At 40.1% G+C, this 26228-nt stretch overlaps 1 protein-coding gene across 3 annotated transcripts in view; it reads right to left on the bottom strand.

Moving 5' to 3' along the window:
- DIPK1A (divergent protein kinase domain 1A) overlaps positions 1–26228 on the bottom strand; it is a 136418-nt gene that overhangs the window by 84609 nt on the left and 25581 nt on the right. Inside the window, exon 1 of one of the 3 annotated variants that reach the window (XM_070405602.1) lies at positions 20912–20932. The exons of 1 other annotated variant lie outside the window; for it this stretch is intronic. Coding sequence is in view for 1 of the 2 variants with exons in the window: in XM_070405601.1 (XP_070261702.1) it covers positions 16279–16293 (15 nt within the window). In the remaining variant the exon portion in view is untranslated. Of the gene's footprint in view, positions 1–16278; positions 16352–20911; positions 20933–26228 lie in introns of those variants that run through there. One more of the 3 variants, XM_070405601.1, reaches the window with a different exon arrangement.

A 26228-nucleotide genomic window follows, 5' to 3' on the forward strand; every position in this document is an offset into this window, starting at 1 on the left:
ATCGATGTTTCTAACTCTCTATCCCTCTCCCTTCCTCTCTGTAAAAAAATCAATAAAATATATTTTTTTAAAAAATTGGGGGGAAAAAGGGTCTTCCTCTAATTACAGCATGTACAAAAATCAGTTCTTGGTGGGCGACAATTCTAAATGCGAAATATAAGGCAATAAAGTGTTCAGAGAAAAACGTAAAATATCTTCATCAGTGACCTCAATGTATATGAAATATTTGTATCCTCTTAATCTGGCCATAAAAAAAATCTGGCCATAAAATTTTTTGAGAAATTTAATTACAATAAGAATTTCTGTTCATCAAGAAACAACATTAACAGAGTAAAATAACCTGAAAAAGTGGAAGAAGCTATAACAATATCTCTGAAAAATGACATACAGGGATTAAATTGATGATAGGGATGACCAACAGGAAAATATAGGACACACATTAGAAATGTAAACAAAAGGCCTGAACTCTGTGACTTCCCAAAAGAGGCAATCCAAATGGTAAATAAATCTGAAAAGATGTCTAACTTCACTAGTCATCAGGGAAATGCAAATTAAAACCACAATGTGATATCATTTTACAACCACCAGAACATCTAAAATTAAAAAAGATATACAACATCAAGTATCGATAAGGACACAGGGTGACTGGAACTCTCCTACATTTCGGGTCGTATAAACAGGTACAAATTTTGGAAAACTGGCAATTCCAGTCCAACATAAAAGGTCGCTCCCACCAATCCAGTACCAACTGGAGTCCCCTATCTGGGGTGCAGTAAAAAGAGAAACTTTGCTCAGGTGATACAGTTTGCAAACCAGGGTAATAGAGCTTCCAGAGAAAAACAAAAATGCACTCCCACACACAAAGCTGGCTTATGTAGAGCAAGCTCCTGCCCTGGCCACTAACTGTCCATGTGAATGGAAATGAGGACTCCACGTTTGCAATTTGATTAGTTCTAATTGCATTGTCCTGATTGGTTGTTATGGAGCCACTATGATTGGTACGTAAATATGCAAATGAGGACATAGTTTCTTATTGGATGGTACGGTCTCAGTGCCATTGGTCGAAATACTGGAGTTTCTTTGATAAATATTTTTAAATTTTAAATTTTAATTGATTTTAGAGAGAAAGAGAGGAAGGGAGAGAGAGAAACACTGGTTTGTTGTTCCACTTATTTATGCATTCCTTGGTTGATGCTTTTTCTTTTTTAATCCTCACCCAAGGATATGTTTGTGTGTGTGTGTGTGTGTGTATGTGTGTGTGTTTTGTGTTTGTTTTTTTTTAATAAAAATCGAATTTTGAGAGAGAGAGAGAGAAACATAGATATAAGAGAAACATATAGTGCCCTGACAGGTGATGGAACCCAAAACCTAGGTATGTGTCTTGATGGGAAATAGGACTTGAAAACTTTTGGTGCATGGGACAATGCTCCAACCAACTGAGCCACCTGGCCAGGACCCTTGGGTGACTCTTGTTTTTTTCAATTTCTTAAAATATATCTTTATTGATTTCAGAGAGGAAGGGAGAGGAAGAGAAAATTAGAAACATCAATGATGAGAGAGAATCAATCAACTAGAGGCCTGGTGTATGAAAATTCATGCACTGGATGGGGGGCCCTCAGCCCAGCCTGCCCCCTCTCACATTCCGGGAGCCTTCAGGGGTGGAAGGTGACCTGACGATCAGGGGAAGGTGACGCCCCCATCACATCTCTGCTGCTGCCACTGCTGGCAGTGCAACCTTGGCTGGCCCTGGTTACCTGCACCTCGGGCCAGCCCTGGGTGGCTGGGGGGCTGAGGGGACTGGGGGACTCCAGAGGCAGGTACCCCAGCAGGGCTGAGGGGACTGGGCACCGCCATATTTGAGGGCATGGCAGTCAATTCGCATATTCCCTCCTTTTTTTTTTTTTTTTTTTTTTTTTTTTTTTTTTTTTTAAATCTTTATTGTTCAGATTATTACATTTGTTCCTCTTTTTTCCCCCCATAACTCCCCTCCTTCCAGCTCCCACCCCACCCTCCACCCTCACTCCCCACCCACTGTGTTCATCCATAGGTGCATGATTTTTGTCCAGTCACTTCCCGTATCTCCCACACCCCTTTTCCCCCCAAGAATAGTTAGTCCATTCCCTTTCTATGTCCCTGATTCTATTATAATCACCAGTTCATTCTGTACATCAGGTTATTTATTCACTTGATTCTTAGATTCATTTGTTGATAGATGCATATTTGTTGTTCATAATTTGTATCTTTACCTTTTTCTTCTTCTTCCTCTTCTTAAAGGATACCTTTCAGCATTTCATATAATACTGGTTTGGCGGTGGTGAACTCCTTTAGCTTTTCCTTATCTGTGAAGCTCTTTATCTGACCTTCAATTCTGAATGATAGCTTTGCTGGATAAAGTAATCTTGGTTGTAGGTTCTTGGTATTCAGCACTTTGAATATTTCTTGCCATTCCCTTCTGGCCTGCAAAGTTTCTGTTGAGAAATCAGCTGACAGTCGTATGGGTATTCCCTTGTAGGTAATTGAGCCTCTTTCTCTTGCTGCTTTTAAGATTTTCTCTTTGTCTTTTGCTCTTGGCATTTTAATGATGATGTGTCTTGGTGTGGTCCTCTTTGGATTCCTTTTGTTTGGGGTTCTCTGCGCTTCTTGAACCTGTAAGTCCATTTCTTTCTCCAGGTGGGGGAAGTTTTCTGCCATTATTTCTTGAAATAGGTTTTCAATATCTTGCTGTCTCTCATCTTCTGGCACTCCAATAATTCTGATATTAGACTGCTTAAAGCTGTCCCAGAGGCTCCTTACACTATCTTCACACTTTCGGATTCTTTTTTCATTTTGCTTTTCTAATTGGGTGTTTTTTGTCGAATCTTTGGTTTGATTCTTGAGCTCCTCTGGTCTGCTATTGGGTATAATATTCTTTATTTCAGTCCGTGTATGCTTACTTTCTAATTTCTTTATCGTAGCATCGAGGGTCTCATTAGTTTTCGTGAGGCTCTGCACAAATTTATGGCAAGCCCTCAAAATTGCGATTCTTAGCTCCATATCCTCCATTTCTGTCATGTTTTTTTGTCTCCGCATCTTTTATGCTTTCTTGGTGCACCCCCTTGTGGTCTCTGTGCGCAGTCTTGTTCTAGCCAAACCTTAATTGTTGTAGTTAACACTAGAGGGATTTGACCACCAGGCCGACTGGCTCGCATATTCCCTCCTTATTGGCTATGGGTGCTGCCATCTTTGAGGGCATGACAGCCAATTAGCATATTCCCTCCTTATTGGCTGTGGGCACCGCCATCTTTGTGACGGTGTGAGGGTCAATTAGCATATTCCCTCTTTATTAGATAGGACTGCCTCCTGCACACCTCCTACTGGGAATTGAGCCCACAATCTGGGCATGTGCCTTGACTGGGAATCAAACCATGACCTTCTGGATCATAAGTCAACGCTCAACCATTAAGTCAGGCCCTTGGGTGATTCCTTTATGTGATCCTGCCACAACTTTGGCCTATGGCAGTGATGGTGAACCTATGACACGCATGTCAGAGGTGACACGTGAGCTCATTTTTTTGGTTGATTTTTCTTTGTTAAATGCATTTAAATATATAAAATAAATATAAAAAATACAAGTCTTTGTTTTACTATGGTTGCAAATATCAAAAAATTTCTATATGTGACATGGCACCAGAGTTAAGTTAGGGTTTTTCAAAATGCTGACACACTGAGCTCAAAAGGTTCGCCATCACTGGCCTATGGAGACAACAGTCGAACCCTGAGCTACCTAATGGCTGGGAGCTTCTTTAAAAAGGTTGGGCTCAGACTGTGGGAATGCAGTGCAGGATGCTTGGCAGCTCAGCCTGTGGCTTTTCCCTGATATGCAATGTGCATGATAGGTCTCTGTAAACAATGGTTGCTACACATTGGTTATGAAATCGGCCCCATTAACTGCAGGAGTCTTTCTTGGCAGATATTTTCCTTCTCAGGGTCAACAGGTTCTATTTATTGATCATATATGTACTTTCTCTATTATTTGATACTTAAATAAAAAGTGAAGAAGCAGTACTTTTTTCCTACTATTTAATGTTAAGGGTATGGCCTTTCACATAAGAAAAATCAAGCCACCTTAAATAAACACCAAAATAAGCTATAAAGGCTAATAATGAAACTGATTTTAAGATAATGGCAAATTAACCTTTACCAAATTCACAGTTTCATAGAATTAGAGATCTAGTAATAGTCTAATGGTAGGATTTGCTCTTTTCTGATTAAAAAAAATTAAAAGGGCATTAGAAAAAAATGATTTTCTCCCCCTTCCCTTTATTATTGTTGTTATTATGAGCAAAGTACACTACATACATTATTTCATCTAATCCTAATGACTTTTATTATTTTCATGATTTTACAATTAAGATTTAGGTCGAGAATGTTGTCTAAAGGCAGACAGCTCATATGTGGTAGAGCCAGGATCTGATCCTGGTGTGTCCAACTCATAAGATCATACTCTTAACCATCATTTCATATTGCCTCATGGTCATATTGGGACTTCACAGCATGGGGTGATGATAATCTCCTTTGGCTTTTGCCTAATCACATTAGAAGGCTATATCTGAACAGAACACTCCCTGCTACCCCCTCACACACACCTTTTTTACAAAGACTCATAGAAGGACTGGACTGTAAGGAGTGAAAGCTGGAAATTAACAAATAAAGACTGAAAACTCATGCCATGTGTCAGCCTACAATAAAAATGTTTGACAGCTTTTAACAACTGGCTAAGTGAGAAGCTAGTTAGAGGTCTCAGGAGAATGGTCTGAAATGAGACAATTCAGAGTGACTGTCTTAGGCTATAATGGAAGAAACAGATAAATTAAGCAACTGTCAAAAATGAAGATCAGTGAGAAGGATCTTAACTGTGCATAACTGTCTGCCTTTCTTTAAGTCTTGCTCTAGAAAATGTTATTATTTCTGAAATTTATGCTAACAAGTATTGATTATTTAATATGGATACTCGCAAAGCTTTTATAAAGTTTGGTTGGTAGAAAAAATATGATCAACTATACTAATGACCTTTACTCAATTTCTGATCTATGTCAGATATTTCTCTATTCAGAAAAGCATCACTTGGAGATTGAAAATGGCAGCAGAGCCGAAACCGGTTTGGCTCAGTGGATAGAGCGTCGGCCTGCGGACTGAAAGGTCCCAGGTTCGATTCCGGTCAAGGGCATGTACCTGGGTTGCGGGCACATCCCCAGTGGGAGATGTGCAGGAGGCAGCTGGTCGATGTTTCTCTCTCATCGATGTTTCTAACTCTCTATCTCTCTCCCTTCCTCGCTGTAAAAAATCAATAAAATATATTTAAAAAAAAAAAAAAAAAAAAAAGAAAATGGCAGCAGAGTAGGAGGATGCTGCATGACATGCTCCCAGGAACAAGCTAGAATCACAACTGAAACACAGAAAGGCTTCCTGAATAATCAATGGAAAACTGGCAGGAGAGAACCCTGATACCCAAGGACTGAAGGTGGAGATTGCATAGAGACTGGTAGGAGGTGCGGAGGTGCGAAAGGGCTGGCTGGGCACCCACAGACAGCAACTGAAGTCCCAGAGAGATATCTCAGCTGTAGGGGGAGGGGGTGCCACTGAGAACTCTGGGATCTAATCCTGAAGCGGGGCTCCCCAGCAGAGAGCACCAAACTGAGGAGGGTACCCACATAACATCTAGCTGTGAAAAGTAGTGGGGTACTGTCTGCCAGGGATGACAGCTGAAAGTTCGGGCACCCTCTTAAAGGGCCTGTTGCAGAAGATTGGAGAAAAACCAAGCCACACTTAAAGAAAGGGAGTTACAATTTAATTATGATTATGCGCAGGCCCAGAGAAAAATGTGTCTTTCAAATTCTGGGCCCCCACATGGAGGAAACTTTATTTATGCTTTTTCCAGTCCTTTATCTCCCAAATTTGGAATGAGACTTCCGGGCCTTCTGAAAAAGAAGGCCTGCATGCTGGGAAAGGGCCATGAGACCATATCCCAAGGCATGGCCTGGTGCCAGCACTGACAACTCTGTCTGGAGCATAGTTTATGGCCTCTCTGGAATGGGAGTAGTCTTATTTTCCTTATTATTTAAGCAAGCAAGTGTTTACAGAAGCCAAAATAGCAGGGTTAAAATTTCAAACAGCAGTTTTTATATAAGATGGATGCTTCAGGCCAATGTACAAAAATTCCCTGTGGAGCCACCCACCTTGTGCTCTGGCAGAGGGAGGGTGAAGTGGACTGGAGCAGTGAGAGCAGAACCCAGGACTGGGGACTTGGGGATAGAGCTCAGAAGGCAGACACCCCAAGTTTCCTGGGCTGAGTCATTTCCTTACACAGTGGAGGACATCTTTCCCACACAAAACATCTGCCTTTCCTGGGGGAAAGACAGCCGACACATCCTACTGGAAAACACCTTGCCCTGAGGCCATTTAAGAGACCTCATATAGTTGATCAAATTTATCTGAAAACGTAACAATTAACCTCCAGACAGAAGCAACTGCCCATCCAGTTGAAAAAACTCTCGCCACACTCACCACACCACACGATTGCCTGGGGCCAATTCAAGTCTGAATCCTATTAGTCTATAGGCAGAGGTGGTCTCTGGAGGCTTTGAGTCTTTGCCTGATCCAATTAGTCAGAAACAGCCTTTAACGCTGTCCTGCACTAGAGATTGAGAGGTAGAGAGGATCTACCTAAAACACAGTCATAAACCCAAACAGACAACCAAAATGAGGAAACAAAGAAACAACCCCCAAATGAAAGAACTAACAAATTCTCCAGAAGAAGAGATAAATGAAGCAGAGATAATAAATTTATCTGAAACAGAGTTCAGAGTAATGATGTTAAAAATGCTGAACAGTATGAAAAAAGATATAGGAACTATGAAAAAAGAACAGTCTGAGATAAAGAATGACATAACACAAATAAAGAACACATTGGAATAAATACACAGCAGATTAGGGAAAGCTGTGGATTGAATCAGTGAATTAGAAGACAGAGTTGAAAATATCACTCAATTAGAGAACCAAAAAGAAAAAACAATTAAAAAATAGGAGGTCAGCTTATGGGAGCTGTGGGACAATGTGAAATGTAACAACATTAGAATAGTAGTGCCAGAAGAGGCAGAAAGGGGAAAGGCATAGAGAAGGTGTTTGAAGAAATAATGGTAGAAAACTTCCCTAACCTGGTGAAGGAAAAAGTCACACAAGTTCAGGAGACACAGAGAACGCCAAACAAGAAGAATCCAAACAGACCCACGCCCAGACACATCAAAATTAAAATGCCCAAAATTAAAGATAAAGAGAGAATCTTAAAGGCAGCAAGAGAAAAGAAAACTTACCTACAAAGGAGTTCCCATAAGGCTGACACCTGATTTCTCATCAGAAACTCTACAGGCCAGAAGGGAATGGCATGAAGTACTCAAGGTAATGGAAAGCAAGGATCTGAGACCAAGATTACTATATCCACCAAGGCTATCATTCAAAATAGATGGTCAAATAAAGAGCTTCCCAGACAAAAAATGGCTAAAGAAGTTCATCACCACCAAGCCAACATTACAAGAAATGCTAAAGGGATTGCTGTAGGGATTGCTGAGAAGAAGAAACAGAGAGAGAAACATAGCCATACAGAATTAAAATGTCTATAAATAAGTACTTCTCAATAATAACCCTAAATGTAAATGAGTCAAATGCTCCAATCAAAAGATGTAGGGTAGCTGAATGGATTAAAAAACATCACCCAACTATATGCTGCCTATAAGAGACCCACCTCAAAACAAAAGACACACACAGGATGAAAGTGAAGGGATGGAAAAAATTTTTCCATGCAAATGGAAAAGAAAAAAAAGTAGCAATACTCATATCCAACAAAATAGACTTTAAAAGCATCATGCTATCAGGATATAAAAAAACAATGTAAAGAATATTCTAGGGACAAGAAAATTTGAATATAGACTATATATTAGAAAATATGATTTGCCAATGTTAGTCTTTGTGGTAATGATATAGTAATGTATGATAATATCATTTTTAGCTGCTATATGCTTTTTGGGGGGAGGTAAACTATCATAATGTGTGCAATTTGTATTCCAATGGTTTTGCTTTTACTAGTAATTTTATTGAAATAAAAACAGTCTCAAAAATAAATAAATAAAAAATAAAAATAAAAATAAAAGCATCATGCTAAGCAAAATAAGCCAGTCGGATCATATGATCTCACTCATTTGTGGAATATAATGAACAACATAAACCGATGAACAAAAATAGAGCCAGAGGGGAGAAAAATATACTACAATATAATAGAAGTAATCCTGTTATTTGCAGATTTTTAATATTTCCTATAACTTTTGTGATATCATACTATGTTAATATAGTTTTGGTAATATTATTATACTTAAAGTCCTTTTATTCTTGAAATATTAATGTTTATTGCATGTAATCCTATATAATAAAAGGCTAATATGCAAATAGATCGAACGGCGGAACAACCAAACAACTGGTCACTATGATGTGCCGTGACCACCAGCGGGTGCATATGGAACATGGCGGGCATCAGCAGCAGGCGTCGGCCACAGAGGAATGGTACAGCAGGTGAGCAGGGGTGCCAGACCAAGGCGGGGCACCAGTTGATGTCATCAAGGCGAGCTTCTGGTGGTTACTGAAAATTCTTGGCTCCCACGTGCCTCAGGCCCGCCAGCACTTGCACCCGCTGCTGGCCTTGATCGCCCCTCAGGACTTCTCCACCTCCCCCTGCTCCTGAGGGGCGATCGGAGCTGGCAGTCACCTCTCGCACCCCCTGCCAATAACAGCCCCGCTTGCACCTAAAGCCAGCGCTGGAGCCGCTGCCCGCACCCCCTGCTGGCACCCGGCACCGATCCCGATTGCTCAGCTCTGTCAGCAGGTGTGAGCGGCAGCTGCCGGCCCCAATTGCTCCTGAGGGCGTCTCCACCTCCCCCTGCTCCTGAAGAGTGATCGGGGCAGCAACTGTCACTCATACCCACTGACAGTGCTGGCCCCACTTGGACCCACTGCTGGCACCAGACCCAATCACTCCGCACTGTCAGTGGGTGTGAGAAGGGCCAGCACTGTTAGCGTGTGGGAGTAGCCATGGTGGGAGCGGAACTGCCGGGAGACAGGGGACCAGGGGCCATGGCGGGTGGAGGGGGCAGGCAGGGGCGCAGAGGATGGTCTGAGATCTGCTCCTGTGCCCACCGCAGCCTTGCAGCCCACAGTTCCTTTCAAGGTGCACAAATTCGTGCACTGGGCCCCTAGTATTATTATATGTAAGATCATTTTTCTTGAATAATTGGTGTTTATTGCATGTAACATTATCATATTTAAGATCGTTTTTCTTGAAATATCAAGGTTTATTGCATGTAACATTATTATATTTAAAATCATTTTTCTTGGGGAAAAAAAAACATCACTTAGCAGATACTTTCCAAGTTGAAGATATAGGAAATAGGCACTTTTACGCAATCTACTTTGGAAAATCCTAAACTTAAAAGTAACTGTCAGGAGTGCCCTTCCAGTTGCCAGATGGGATGCTGCCTGATTCATGAATCGCTTAATAAAGCCAATTGGATCTTAAAAAGAAAGTAGCTGTCAGTTTTTGTCAAAGGTCCATTTTAGAGTTAAAAATTATACCTTGGCCTGAGGACGAGTCCATCCTCATTCTTCATTCATAAGAAATTTCAAAGTTTATTTTTGAACCATTCAACAAGAACGTCATTAAAACTTAAATGCCATCCTTTACAGTAGCGAGAAAACATACTTGTTTTAATATAGAATTGCATACTTAATGAGTATGTTAGAGTTTTTCAAACAAAGTCATATAAAAATATTAACCAGGGGTAATCCCCACCTCCATCCCTCCTAGCACCAGTAGGTAAAGTAGCCTCCTGGTGGTGCTGTAACCCTCACAGCTTCCCTATGGGTGCAGCCCACCGCACGAACCTAAGCCACACCCAGCAGCTTGGATGGAGGGCATCCCATCTAGACAAATATTTACTAGTTGCCTCTTAAAAGGATTTCTAGTTACAGGAGGAAAAAATTCACATGTGACTCTTTAGTGAATATAGATAGTAACCACTTATATCTCCATTGTGTTATTCTATCTGGGCCCTTTCATTAAATAAAAATGTAAACTTTTCATATTCAAAGTTCTACAAAAATATTAGAAGAATCTTTTTCATTCATTTACATAAATATGCTTCTACTTACTTATTGAAAGTGAAGAAATAATTCCGTGTAACTTTGTAGTTTGTTAAAGCATTTGTTTAGTATCATACACAATAATGAAATTTTCTATATTCAAGATGACAAATTTTAAGATAACTGGTACATGAGTTTTTTAAGAAATCCCTATGTTATGGATATGGGTTTTCTTGTTTGTTTGTTTTAATCCTCACCTGAAGACATGCTCAGAGAAAGGAAGGGGGTAGGGATCTATTTTAGGTTAATTAATCCTCAGAGATACAAATCCCTTAATAAATCAATGTGCAGTATTTTTAACTATTAACCAAAACATTAATAAATCATGTTAAGCAATGCATTAGCAAGACCAAAATACCTCATTTTCTGCTTCTGTTTGCAGCTTTCAAACCTTAACTCTGCTTCCCCAACCTTCCCAAATGCACCCTTCTTCCACATTCCACTCCTCTATCAACTAGAAAATGGTCAGACATAATTTTCATATATCAAATGACTGAAATTCATTTACACTATAAATAATTCCACAAGTACTTGTATATTAAGCTGGCAAACTTAATGGTGAAATTGCAGGCTTAAATCTTTACTTAAGGCAGGGACATCATCAAGCATGTAAGCGATTAGAGGTCAGTAGAAATAGGAAGTCTGATATGCATTCTGTAAAGGCAAACCTGATGTAGTCCTTTCATGGTGAAGCTGGGGGTGGAGGTAAATAGCCCTTGACATGCTGCCCTTGTAAACACAAACTGCTCAAACACAACCCTCTTCTGCCTCCCTTTCCTTTGTTTCTCTTATCTGTTTAAAACACAAGTACTGAACACAATTGTATTGATTGAAACAATAGGCATTTAAGGCCAATAACATCATCTAAACACAGTACAACCACCTTCTTTTTCTTATTCTTCCTGAGCCCTATTTTGTATTCTTATTTATGTAATGGCTTTTTGGTACTATAATCCAACCCTTAACCAATTGCTCCCAAGTTATTTAATATTCCAACTACCTCTGGTAATTTAATCTGTATTTTTTAAAAATATACTTTTGGAATGTATCTCTTCATCAGTAGGGATATTATGCTATTAAAATGTTGCTTTTTGTTTTGTTGGCGCCAAGAAAATTTTGCTAACTATACACCCCCTCGTACATTTTTAAATTGACATCTAAATTTTTTCATTATAAGTTTAAATAGTTTCAAAGGAGTAATTTCTAACACATTATATATATATAGATATCCTATCTAATAAAAGAGTAATATGCAAATTAACCATCACTTCATGCTAAAGATGGTGGCGCCCACAGCCAATAAGGAGGGAATATGCAAATTGATGCGACAAAGATAGCGGCACCAGCCAGAGCCACAGCGCTGGCCAGAACCACAGAGCCGGCCGGAGAGCAGACAGGAAGGCTTGGCTTCCCAGGTGGCCCCAGCGACCAAGGAATGAGGCTAGGGGCAATCAGGTCAGGAGGGGAGGGCAGTTGGGGGTGATCAGGCTGGCAGTGGGGGAAGTTGGGGGCGAACTGGCTGGCAGGCAGTTGGGGGTGAGCAGGCCGGCAGGGGGGGCAGTTGGGGGCAAGCAGGCTGGCAGGGGGGGCAGTAGGGGCAAGCAGGCTGGAGGGGGGGGACAGTTGGGGGCAATCAGGCCAGCAAGGGGGGGCAGTTGGGGGTGAGAAGGCCAGTGGGGGTCAGTTGGGGGCGAGCAGGCAGAGTGGTTAGGGGTGATCAGGCAGGCAGGCAGGTGAGCAGTTAGGAGCCAGTGGTCCCGGATTGCGAGAGGGATGTCCAACTGCCGGCAGTCGGACATTCCCCAAGGGGTCCCAGATTGGAGAGGGTGCAGGCCGGGCTGAGGGATAACCCCCTCCCCCATGCACAAATTTTGTGCACTGGGCCACTAGTTTTAAAATAAAGCTCTTATATCACCTTAAGTGTATCAAATGGAATTTAAATTCCACAGCTATTTGATAGCCACCATTATCCATGAACTGATGAACAACTGGTTCAGAATGGTCAGAAATTTTCTCTTTTTTTTCCTTAAACTTATTTTCCTTTTTACTTTCATCACAAATTATTTTTAACTTTTAATTTAAAATACTTATAGATTCGCCCTGACCGGTTTGGCTCAGTGGATAGAGCATCAGCCTGCGGACTGAAGGGTCCCAGGTTTGATTCCAGTCAAAGGCATGTACCTTGGTTGCAGGCACATCCCCAGTAGGGGGTGTGCAGGAGGCAGCTGATCGATGTTTCTCTCTCATTGATATTTCTGACTCTCTATCCCTCTCCCTTCCTCTCTGTAAAAAAATCAATAAAATATATTTAAAAAATAAAAAATAAAATATTTATAGATTCATAGGAAGGTGCTAAGTAATGTACAGGGACATCCCCTGTACTCCTCACCCAGTGCTCCCCAACATTAACTTGCTGCATAATAACAGCACAATATCAAAACCATCAAATTGACATTTCTACAATAAAGAGCTTATTCAGTACATATGCACTCATTTTGTGTGTGTGCATGTGTGCTCTATGCAATTTTATCACATATGTAACTTTATGGAACTACCACCACAATCAAGATACTTAACTGGACCATCATCAAGAGACTCCTTTATATTACCTCTTTATAGCTACAGCCTCCCTCTCCCCGTCCCTTCCCTGTCTTGTGGTCACCATTAATCTTGTTTTCCACCCCTGTAATTATGTTATTCCACAAATGTTATAAATGGAACCAAGCAGTATGTATCCTTTTGAGATTGACTTTTTACTAATCATAATTTCCTCCAGGTTCATCCAAGTATTTGCATATATCAATAGCTCATTGCTGAGTCATATTCCATGGTTTGGACGTAACACACTTTGTTTAACCATTCATACATTGCAAGACAGACATCTGGGTTGTTCCAGTTTGAGGCTATTACAAATAAAGTGGCTATAAACATTCATGTATAGGCTTGTGTGAACATAAATGTCTTTGTTATCTCAAGATGCCATACAAAATACCATAGATTGGGTGGCTTAAACAACATAAATTTCTGTCTCACTGTTCTGGAAGTTGGAAGTGTGAGATCAAAGAGACAGAATGGTCAAGTTCTGATGACAGATTTCTTCCTGGCTTGCAAAAGAGTGCCTTCTCACTATGCTCTCATATGGCAGAGCAGAGGGAGGGAGAGGGTGAGAAAAGGAGGAAGGGAGAGAAGGATTTAGGGAGGGAGGGAGGTGGGGAGAGAGGAAGAGAGACCACAGAGCAACGCTAGCTCTCTGGTGTATCTTTTTTTTTAATGAAAAAGAAATTTTTTACAATTTTTAAAACATATATATATATATTGGAGAGAGAAACATTTATTTGTTGTTCCACTTGTTTATGTATTCCTTGGTTGATTCTTGTATGTGTCTTGACTGGAAATCCCACCTGTAACTGAGGAAAATCGGGACGATACTCTAACCAACTGAGCTACTCGGCCAGGGCTAAATGTTATAACTTATTCTATCTTCATGATTCCAGACATTACAGGGCAGGGTGAGTAAACAAGGCAAAGAAAGCAAACGCCCTATTTAACCAGATACAGCATTTTGGCATTTTCATGATCTACAGATTGAGTTAATTAATTTACTGACTCAGCTAATTTTGCAATTTAGGATCTTCCTCATACCACACTCCAAGGATCTTAATGACTGGACTACACTCTGAAATGGTGTTCACTCTAACTTTTTTTTTTTTGGTTAATCCTCACCTGAGGTTATTTTTTCATTGATTTTTAGGGAGAGTGGAAGAGAGAGGGAAAGACAGAGAGAAACATCGATGTGAGAGAAACACATCAATTAGTTTATTCCTGCACGCATGTTGAACCTGGGACCCTTTGGTTTGAAGGCCAATGCTCTATCCACTGAGCCAAACCAGCGAGGGCATTCTAACATTCTTGAAGCTGTCACATCTTAATCTGAGATCTGACACCTCTTGTTAAGGCAGAGAACTGTTAAAAGCTTCCTCTTGGCTAACCCAGAGTCCACCAGCAATCTTAACAGCTAAGTTACTACATAAAAACAAAACCACTCCCAAGCATTGACTGTAACTGTTGTGCTGGGATCCCTTTTCAGAGCATTAACTCCCTGAGAGAAAAGAGGTCCTAACCAATTGCTTCCATGAACAATGACCCCAGTATATTATACTCTACTAGAGGCCTAGTGCACTAATTTGTGCACCAGTGGGGTCCCTCGGCCTGGCCTGTGGATTGGGCTGAAACCAGCTCTCTGACATCCCCCAAGGGGTCCTAGATTGTGAGAGGGTGCAGGGACCCCACTGGTAAACGATCAGGGCCAGGGAGGGATGCAGGAGGTTGGCCAGCCAGAGAGGGACCTTGGGAGGGCTCCAGGACGTGTCTGGCCCGTCTCACTCAGTCCCAATCAGCCAGACCCCAGCAGCAAGCTAACCTACTGGTCGGAGCATCTGCCTTCTGGTGGTCAGTGCACATCATAGCAAGCAGTTGAGCGGCCTTAGCATATCATTAGCATATTACGCTTTGATTGATTGAACAGCCAACCGGATGACCGGACACTTAGCCTATTAGGCTTCTATTATATAGGATTTCCTTTGAAGCATAACTCAAGAGGTCAGGGAGCCATGATCAGCCTGACAAGTTTATCAGTATTTACATACAAAGTATATTTAAAGCTGATCCCAGATGAAGTATTGCAACCATAATCTCAAGTAATCATTCAGTTTTAGCACAGTGAATCCCTACAAGATGCCAAAGCAAGTGAGAAATCATCCCAAAGTAAAAAGCGATGGTTCATCATCTTTTACATGAGAAAAAACACTAAGAGGAAAAAAACTCTCCCCAGTTCCTCATTAAATTGATGGCTATGTTCACAGCCTTAACTGACAAATCCAGAGTGCTCAATTTCCTGATTTGAGAAGTCTATTTTCTTTCTTTTTTTAAACAAAATTTTTCAATTGATTTCAGAGAGGAAGGAAGAGGGAGATAGGAACATCAATGATGAGAGAGAATCATTGATCAGCTGCCTCCTGTACACCCCACGCTGGGGATCGAGTCCACAACCCAGGCATGTGCCCTGACCGGGAATGGAACTGTGACCTCCTGTTTCATAGGTGGACACTCAATCACGGAGGAGTCTATTGTCAAGGTGACAGTCAAGGTCAAGAAGAGTTTGCAGGCTTTTTTCTGCCATGGCCCATGAACTCCAGTCCTTCAATGGGAATCTCCTTCTCCTTTACTGCTTTCTGAACAAACTGCTGGTAGCCCTAGAAGAGGTCAGTGCACAGGTCCCTGGAGCTGTCCCCCTTGAAGAACTTCTTGGCAAACCAGTGATTAAAGCACTGATCTTCTTATGAGAGCTCTAATGCCATCATGAGAGCCTTGCCTTATGACCTCATCGGACCTAATTATCTTCAAAGGCCTCGTCATCAAATATCACACTTTGGGGTTTAGGGCTTCAACAGATGAATTTGGGGGTGGGACATAATTCAATCCAAGCAATAAGTTTTAGTATCTCTGGAATAAACAAACGCCTAGGCCATATGGTAGTTGCATGTTTAGTTTTGTTTTTGTTTTTTTAAGAAATTGTCAAATTGTTTTCCAGAGTGGACATATCATTTTACATTCCTACCATCAACGTATGAATGATCCAGTTTCTCTGCATTCTCGCCAGTATTTGGTGTTGTCACTTTTTTTCATTTTAGCTATTCTGATGGTATCTCATTGTGGTTTTAATTTGCAATTCCCTAATGACCAATAAGGTTGAACATCTTTTCATGTGCTTATTGTGCCATATTATATCCTCTTTGGGAAAATATCTGTGCATTTCTTTTTCCCGTTTTCTAACTGGGATGTTTGTTTTTTTACAGTTGAGTTTTCAGAGTTCTTTATATATTCTAGATACTAGTCCTTTGTCAGATATATAGCTTGCAAATATTTTCTCCCAGTCTATAGCTTGTCTTTTCATTCTCTTAAAGATCTTTTATAGCCCTGACCAGTTTGACTCAGTGGATAGAGCATCGGCTTGTGGACTGAAAGGTCCCAGGTTCAATTCCGGTCAAGGGCATGTACCTTGGTTGCAGGCATATCCCCAGCAGGAGGTGTGCAGGAGGTGGCTGATCAGTGTTTCTCTCTCATCGATGTTTCTAACTCTCTATCCCTCTTCCTTCCTCTCTGTAAAAAATCAATAAAAAATATATTTTTAAAGGACTTTTATAGAGCAAAAGATTTTAATTTTGATTTTAATTTTCCCTTTAGAGATCATGTTTTTGGTGTAAAATCTACAAATTTTTTACTAGTGCTAGACCCCAGAGATTTTCTTCTTTTTATTCCTAGAAGTTTCATAGTTTTATGTTTTCCATTTATGTTCATGATCCATTTTGAATTCATTATTGTATAAGAGTTAGGCCAAGTTTCTTTTGTTGCCAATGGATACACAATTGCTCAGCACCACTTAATAAAAAGGCTATCCCTCACCCTGGCCATGTGGCTCAGCAGGTTGGGTGTCATCACGTGCACTAAAAAGTTGCTGGTTTGATTCCCAGTCAGGGCACATGCTTGGGTTTCCGACTTGATCCCCAGTAGGGGGTGTGTAAGAGGCAAATGATGAATGTATCTCTCACATCAATGTTCCTCTCTCTCTTACCCTCTCCCTTTCTCTCTCTAAAAAAAAATAAACTATACTTTAAAAAAAATAAAAAGGCTATTCCTCCTCCATTTGAATTGCTTTTAGAGCCTTTGTCAAAAATTAATTAGTCATATTTATGAGGCTCTATTTTGGGGTTCCCTAATTTATTCCATTGATCTCTGTGTCTATCCCTCTGCCAGTACCACACTATCTTGATTAATGAAGCTATACAGTAAGGCTTAACATCAGGAAATGTGATTCTTCCCACACAAATTATTTTAATGTAATATACTCTGTTTGAAAGTCTTTATTGGCCACTCTATTATATTTCCCTCAACAAAAATCTGTTTATAAACTGAAAATAAAGTTCTCTTTATTTTTTTAATAAAAGACTCCATGTGTTAACAATCTCTTTTGTTTTGAGTTTTCTTTACAATTATTACTACTACCCAACTGATTAAAATATAAATACATGCCAAATTTTGATTTTTAAAATTCTTAAACATAAGAAAACAACTTTATTAAAGATGTGGGTGAACTTTTTCTTCTTCAATTAGTTAATGTTTTCATCAGTGACTATTACTTATTGCCAGGATGAAATAGGGCTCAACATCAATTCTATCTCTACTTTTTGTTTTTATAACTTTAAGTGGTGAGAGGCATTCTTCACATAAATGAGAAGATGGGAATGGAAGTCTTATTAGAGTCATTACTTCTCAATTCTTTGAAATCTGTTAAGCCATGTGACAAAAATGACAGTAATATACCATAAAATATACTTAATAATCTATAAGTTAATTAGCAAACAACTCAATTAGTTCCTCTTTCAGTTTTGTAAGAGCAAAAAACTGGAAAGTAGTTGAATTACAAAAGAAACTGTTATCCAGTCATTTCCCGAGATGGTGTTACTCAGTCATTCACTATCTTAACACAGACACCAACATTTTCAACTGCCCTTTGTTTGGCGCCTGGTGGTTTTACCTCCAGGAACCTCTGTAAGATTTGAGATGGTTCTGCAATATGCCTTTCTTTTGTAATAGTGGGAGAAGGGCAACTGGGAAAGAGAAGGTGGGAAAGCAGGCCCTGCTGCACATTCTCAGGCTGAACAATGTTAGAAAAAGTATATGGGGAATTTAAAGACTTACAATTGGCTCCCTTAAACTACCCATGCCCCCCACTTGTTGGACAGTGTACCCAGTTCAAAGATAAAAGTGAATGTGCATCTGTAGCCCACAGTATCAACATCACCGCAGGGACTATATGGAAGTGAACAGTAAATACTTTTTGATGAGGAAAAGTGCAATAGAAAAATGACAAGCACCAAAATAGCAACAGAATATATCGAAGGAAGAACTCTTGAAAGCTAAGAATCAGACTGAAGCAAATTAAGCTGCTGCTTAAAGCATAATAATTAAGGCCTTTTAAATTCACCAAACCATCCTGCTATCACAGACTAAAAAGGCTTGTTTATCCCTTCTCTGTCCTAGGGGAATAAATGATCTCATGAGTCTTTCTATTTCACCAAAGTGCTATTTGAAAGCTGATGAAATGTTTAAGCAATTCATTACGTTAATATAAAAACCTTTTATAGGACAGAAGTCTGATCAAAACTAAAGTGTGGGTAGCACTGAATAAAGTGGAAAGGGTATGCTCTCTGATGGTAATGCCAGGTCCCGTGTCTGCCTGGCTGGCTCCTGCTTATTAGAGCTCAGGTAACTGCCCCTCCACAGCAAGGTTCTCCAACCGAATGGCAACACAGATGTCCTCACCCTCATTATCACATCACCTATTGTAATTATTTGTGCACACAGCAACCTGATATTTTTGTTGGTTTTTTAAAACACCATTTATTATTTATCAATCAGTGCCCCTCCCCAAAACAATGCACAAAATTCTGTCACATCATTGCTACAAGCTCAGTACTTAACTGGTACATAGCAGGTAATATCCTGTTGACTTATAACCTATAGAAATGAGGCACAAAATTGGTGCTAATTTAAGACTCTAATCTTTAATGGAATAGTTTTTTTTCTTTTTTTACTAAAATAAACTGTTGCTATTATACAAGATTTTAAGGGGGGGGGAGGAGATGCCATTATATCTTTTTTTTTAATTTAAATTATTTATTGTTTAAAGTATTACATAAGTCTCCTTTTTCGCCCATTGACCTCTCCCTGGCCGCGCTCACCCCCTATCCGCCCCCTCCCAGCACATGCCCTCACCATTATATCTTTGTGCCTCTGGTGGTTCTCAACCTTGGCTGCACATTAGAATCACTTGGGAATCTTTTTAAAATCCTGATTTCTGGGCCTCATTTTCTGGAAATTCTGTTTCTTTGTTATGGGGTGGGGCCACAACATTAGTAACAAAGAAACAAAATTTCCGGAGTATGAGGCCCAGAAATCAGGATTTTAAAAAGATTCCCAGGTGATTCTAATGTGCAGCCAAGGTTGAGAACCACTGCTCTAAATTATTTACTCCAATTCTCTTGCTTCATTTTATTGAAATAATTTACTAATTATGCAATGCTTAAACAGACACTGCAGCCACGAATATAAACAGGGTAGGTCAGTAAATACCCAGGAGACAGACAGCAGTTTAAATTCACAACAGGACTTTGAGTTCAAGATGGTAGATTGAGGATATAAATGTTTACTACATATAGCTTGCAAAACCACACTCAACTAAGTAAGGCAAAAGAAGCAATAAACCTCTTATCACAAAAGAAAAGGTAAGTAGGGGGGTTCACCAGTGGATGAAAGATCCAACAAATGTCTAGATTAAAAAATCAGATGAAATTGTGTTGATGGATGAGGCAGGCAGAGTAAGCCACAGCCCAGAATACTCCAAAAGGCAACCTGAAAGGAACTGGAAACCAAGCTGCTTTTTGGAATGCTAGAGGAATCTAGAGAGCCAATCTGCCCTGGAACACCCGATGGCTCTGGGCTCTGGGCCAGGAGGTACAAGGGAGGGCAGGAGTGAGAAGTGGGTTGAAGACAGTGGGATAATTGAAGGTCTGTACCTGGAACTATGCTGGTTGGCACTCCCATCTTTTCCCCCCACCCCCACACAGATCACAGGCAGCCTGGCATTAACCCTCAGCTGAAAAACCAGATAGCTGAAGGAACAAACAACCTGGAGAAAGCCAAGGCTTCTAGTGGGAGCACAGTCTTCCCAGAGTACAGTACTCTGGCACAAGGGCCCCCAAAGCTTGAGCATAGGCTCACCTAGAGAAAGCAAGACAGCCAAGGCATGCTGCCCTACACAGAGGGCTTAGTCAGCCATCCCTAAGGTAATGGATTTAAGGGGGAAAGGAACCAATTTTTAAAATAGCAGAGGAGCCCTGGCTGATGTGGCTCAGTTGGTTGAGCATCCTCCCATGCACCTAAAGGACACCGGTTTAATTCTTGGTCAGGGCACATGCTCAGGCTCTGGGGTTTGGTCCTCGGAGGTAAACAATCAATGTTTCTCACATCATGCTTCTTCCTCTTTCTCTCTCTGAAATCAGTTAAAAAACAACCCATATTTAAAAACAAAACAAAAGCATTGATAAAGATAAATAAATAGCCCTAGTCAGTTTGGCTCAGTGGATAGAGCATCAGCCTGTGGACTGAAGAGTCCCAGGTTCAAATCCTGACAAGGGCACATGCCTGGGTTTGGGGCTCGATCCCAGGGTTTGCAGGAGGCAGCTAACCAATGACTCTCTCTCTCATCATTGATGTTTCTATATCTCTCTCCCTTCCTCTATGAAATCAATAAAAAAGCATATTTAAAAATAATAATAATAAATAACAGAGGAAATCCTTCTCAGTCCTTCTTTCTCTCTTTTAAAAAAAATTAAATTGATTGGGGTGGCATTGGTCAACATGAACATATAGGTCTCAGGTGTGGGTTTCTATGTTACAAGATCTGTATATTACACCATGTGTCCACCACCCAGAGTCAAATCTTCTCCTGTCACCTTATATTATTGCCCCCCTTCCCTCTGGCAACCACCACACTGCTGTTTGTGTTCATGAGTTTCAGTTTTATAACCCACACATGAGTGAAATAATATGGTTTTTAGCTTTTGCTGACCTGTTTATTTCCTTTAGCATAATGTTCTCAAGGTCTATCCATGTTGTTGCAAATGGTGCTATTTCATCCTTTCTTATGGCTGAGTAGTATTCCACTGTGTACATGTACCACATCTTCTTTATCAAGTCCTCTATCTCAAGACACTTTGGTGGTTTCCACATCTTGGCCACTGTGAATAATGTTGTAATGAACGTAGGGTGCATATATCTTTGAAAATACACGATTTTGAGCTTTTCGGGCATATACCCAGGAGTGGGATTGCTAGGTCGTATAATAGCTCTATTTTTAAATTTTTGAGGAATCACCAGACTGCTTCCATAGTGGTTGTACCAGTCTACATTCCCACCAGCAGTGAATGAGGGTTCCCTTTTTCCCACAACCTCTCCAACACTTGTTATTGCTTGTCTTGTTGATAATGGCCACTCTAACTGGTGTAAGGCGGTATCTCATTGTAGTTTTGATTTGCATTTCCCTAATAGCCAGTGTGGTTGAACAGCTTTTCATATATCTATTGGCTGTTTGTATGTCTTCTTGGGAGAGGTGTATTTTCAGGGCCTCTGCCCGCGTTTTCATTGGGTTTTTGTTTGTTTGGTGTTGAGTTTTACAAGTTCTTTATATATTTTGGCAATTAAACCTTTGTTGGAGTTACTGTTTGCAAATATTATCTCCCATCTGGTTGGCTGCCTCTTTGTTTTACTGTCAGTTTCTTTTGCTGTGCAGAAGCTTTTGAGTGTGATATAGTCCCATTCGTTTATTTTTGCCTTTACTTCCCTTGCCTTTGGAGTCAAATTCATAAAATGTTCTCTACTACCCAGATCCATAAGTTTGGTACCTATATTTTCTTCTATGTAACTTATTGTTTCGGGTCTTATTATTTAGGTCTTTATCCCTTTTGAATTAATTTTTGTACATGGGGACAAACTGTAATCCAGTTTAATTTGTTTGCATGTGGCTTTCCAGTTTTCCCAGCACCATTTACTGAAGAGACGTTTTTAAAAATCTTTATTGTTGCCGTAACCGGTTTGGCTCAGTGGATTGAGCGTCGGCCTGCGGACTGAAAGGTCCCAGGTTTGGTTCCGGTCAAGGGCATGTACCTTGGTTGCAGGCACATCCCCAGTGGGGGGTGTGCAGGAGGCAGCTGGTCGATGTTTCTCTCTCATCGATGTTTCTGACTCTCTATCCCTCTCCCTTCCTCTCTGTAAAAAATCAATAAAATATATTTTAAAAAAATAAATAAATAAAATAAAAATCTTTATTGTTGAAAGTATTACATATGTCCCCCTCCCCCTCCATTAACCCCTTCTAGCCTACCCTGCCCTCTTCCCCAGGCTTCACCACCCTCTTGTCAGTGTCCATGGATTATGCATATATGCACTGAAGTTCTTTGGTTGATCACTTCCCACCCACCCATCCTCCTGCACCTTCCCTCTGAGATTCTGCAGTCTCTTCTATGCTTCTACGTTGAAGAGACTGTCTTTACTCCATTGTGCGTTTCTGACTCCTTTATGGAAAATTATCTGTCCATATACAGGTAGTTTCAAGCTGGGATCTCTATTCTGTTCCATTGATCTGTGTGTCTGTTTCTCTGCTAATATCATGTTGTTTTGATTACCATAGCTCTTTGGTATAATGTGCCTTCCTGTATACTAACAACAAAACTTCAGAAAAAGTTTATTGATGTTTGCATATTGACTTTGTATCCTGCAACTTGACTGTATTTGTTTATTGTTTCTAGTAGTTTTTGGTGGAGTCTTTAGGGTTGTCTATATACAGAATCACATCATCCGCAAAATGTGACAATTTAACTTCTTCCTTCCCTATTTGGATGCCTTTTCTTTCTTTCTTTTTCCTTATTGCTCTGGCTAGGACTTCCAGCACTATGTTGAATAAGTGTGGTGAGAGTGAACATCCTTGTTTTCCTGATCTTAGAGGAGAAGCTTTCAGTTTTTCGCCACTGGCTATATTAGCTGAGGGGTTATCATATATGGCCTTTTTATCATGTCGAGGTACTTTCCTTCTATTCCTATTTTATTGAGTGTTTTAATCATACGTGGATGTTGTATCTTATCAAATGCTTTTTCTGCATCTGTTGAAAAGATCATATGCTTTTTACCCTTTCTTTTGTTAATGTGGTGGATTACGTTGATTTATTTGCATATGTTGAACCATCCTTGTGCCCCTGTAATGAACCCCACTTGATCATGATATATTATTTTTTGGATGAGCTATTGTATTTGATTTACTACTATTTTGTTTAGGAATTCTGCACCTGTATTCATTAGATATATTTATTTGTAGTATTCTTTTTTTGGCTTATCTTTGCCAGGTTTTGGTATCAGGGTTATATTGGCCTCATAGAATGTGTTAGGCAGCATTGCCTCTTCAATTTTCTGGAAGAGTTTGAGAAGGATAGGTTTTAAATCTTCTTTGAACGTCTGGTAGAATTCACTGGTGAAGCCTGTACTTCTGTTTTTTGGGGGGAGGATTTTGACGGTTGTTTCAATTTCCTCACTGCTGAACAGTCTATTTAGATTTTCCAATTCTTCATGATTTAGTCTAGGAAGGTTATATATTTCTAGGGACTTATCCATTTCTTCTAGGTTATTGAATTTGGTGGCATATAGTCTCATAATATTCTAGTATGATCCTTTGTATATCTGTGATATCTGTGGTATCTTCTCCTCTCTCATTTCTGATTTTGTTTATATGGGTCTTTCCCCTTTTTTCCTTAGTGAGTCTAGCCAGGGGTCAATTTTATTAATGTTTTCAAAGAACCAGCTCTTTGTTTTATTAATTTTTTGTATAGTCTTTTTGTTCTCTATTTCATTTAATTCTGCTCTAATTTTTATATTTCCTTTTTTGCTGACTTTAGGCTGCTTTTTAAAAATATATTTTTATGATTTCAGAGAAGAAGGGAGAGAGATAGAAACATCAATGATGAGAGAGAATCATTGATCAGCTGCCTCCTGCACCATCCCCTACAGGGGATCGAGCCCACAACCCAAGTACCTGCCCTTGACCAGAATCCAACCCAAGACCCTTCACTCTGCAGGCCAACACTCTATCCACAGAGCCAAACCGGCTAGGGCTGACTCTATGTATCTTTTGATCACACCTTTTATTTCTTCTTTGACCCAGTCAATTTTTAGTAGTATGTTGTTTAATCTCCCTGTATGTGTGAGTTTCTTTACTTCCCTTTTGCAGTTGATTTCTAATTTCAAGGCATTGTGGTCAGAGAATATGCTCAGTATAATTTCAATCTTCTTGAATTGGTTGATGCTAGCTTTGTGATCCAACATATGGTCCATCCTTGAGAATGTTCCATGTGCGCTAGAGAAGAATGTATAGTCTGATATTCTGGGATGAAAGGTTCCGTAAATGTCAATTATGTCCATTTGGTCTAGTGGTTGTTTTCTATATTGCAGTGCTCCCTGGTTGGGTGTATATATATTAAAAAGTGTTATGCTTTCTTGATGTAGTGTTCCCTTTACCATTATAAAGTGTCCACCTTTGTCTCTTATTATCTTGAAATCTATTTTGTCAGATATAAGTATGATTATACCTGCTTTTCTGTAGATGTTATTTGCTTGGAGAATCATTTTCCACCCTTTTACTTTGAATCTACTTTTGTCTTTGCTTCTTAGATATGTCTCTTGTGGGCAGCATTGGTTGGGTTTTGTTTTTTGATCCACTCTGCTACTCTGTGCCTCTTTTTAAAAAATTTTTTTAAAATATATTTTTATTGATTTCAGAGAGGAAGGGAGAGGAAGAGAGAGATAGAAACATCAATGATGAAAAGGAATCATTGATTGGCTGCCTCCTGCACACCCCCCTCTGGGGACCAAGCCCACAACCCAGGCATGTGCCTTTGACCAGAATTGAACCTGGAACCCTTGAGTCCCCAGGCTGATGCTCTATACACTGAGCCAAACCTGCTAGGGCTCTGTGCCTCTTTATTGGTGAATTCAGACCATTTATATTTAGGGTAATTATTGGTGTATGAGGATTTCCTATAGCCATTTTATCTTTTGTTTTCTGGTAGCTCTGTGCCTCCATTGGTTCTTTTCCTTTATGTTTCTGTTATTTTTGTTTGGTAATATTCCATACATCTTTCCTCTGTTTCCTCTCTTTTTTTTAAGCTCTATGTCTTGGATTGGAGATTTTTGTGTGTGGTTACCACTAGCTTTATACAGAATGAAGTTGCACATATACTGTAGTTTTATTCCTTTTTGAGTACATCTATTCTTCATCTTCCTTTGCTAGTTCAGACCTTTCCACCTTCCCCTTGCTTTTGTTGTCGTAAATTATCCGTGTTTATGCTGTAAGTTTTTGGTGATCTTACTTGTAGTGTTGTGACCTTATATTTTTGTTTCAGGTAGAGTAACTCCCTAGAGTATTTCCTGCAATGGAGGTTTTCTGGTGGTAAAATCCCTCAGCTTCTGTATGTCTGGCTGCTTTGAGAATTTTTTCTTTGCCATTAATTTTTGACAGCTTCAATACCAAGTGCCTTGGAGAGGGCCTCTTTGGATTGAGGTAACTAGGTGTTCTGTTTGCTTCTTAGATTTGAGGATCTCGTTCTTTACATAGATTTGGGAAGTTCTCATCCACTATTTGTTTTAATAGACTCTGCATTCCATGCTTTCTCTCTCCTTCCTCTGCAATGCCTATAATTCTAATATTGCTTTTTCTGATGGAGTCAGATAGGTCTCATAGAGCTCTTTCATTTTTCTTTATTCTCAGGTCTCTCTCTTCTTCCTTTTGCATCACTTCTTGATTCCTATCTTTGATATCACTAGTCCTTTTCTCTAAGTAGTTGGTTCTGTTTTCTATGCTCAGTAGCTCACTCTTTTCTTTTTTTTAATGATTTCAGATAGGAAAGGAGAGGGAGAGATAGAAACATCACTGATGGGAAAGAATCATTGATGGCTGCCTCCTGCATGCCCCCTACTAGGGATTGAGCCCACAACCTGGGCATGTGTCCTTGACCAGAATCGAACCCAAGACCCTTTAGTCTGCAGATGGACACGATATCCACTGAACCAAACTGGCTAGGGCTCAGTAGCTCACCATATATATATATACATATAATTGATTTTTTACAGGAAGGGAGAGGGATAGAGAGTTAGAAACATCGATGAGAGAGAAACATTGATCAGCTGCCTCCTGCACACTCCCCACTGGGGATGTGCCCGCAACCAAGGTACATGCCCTTGACCTGAATCGAACCCAGGACCCTTGAGTCTGCAGGCCAATGCTCTATCCACTGAGCCAAACCAGTTAGGGCAGTAGCTCACTCTTAATCTCCTTAATTGCATGC

Source organism: Myotis yumanensis, unplaced genomic scaffold, assembly GCF_028538775.1.
Source record: "Myotis yumanensis isolate MYYU_CA2020_CCGP unplaced genomic scaffold, mMyoYum1.0.hap1 SCAF_2, whole genome shotgun sequence".
In the NCBI taxonomy this organism is placed as follows: domain Eukaryota; kingdom Metazoa; phylum Chordata; class Mammalia; order Chiroptera; family Vespertilionidae; genus Myotis; species Myotis yumanensis.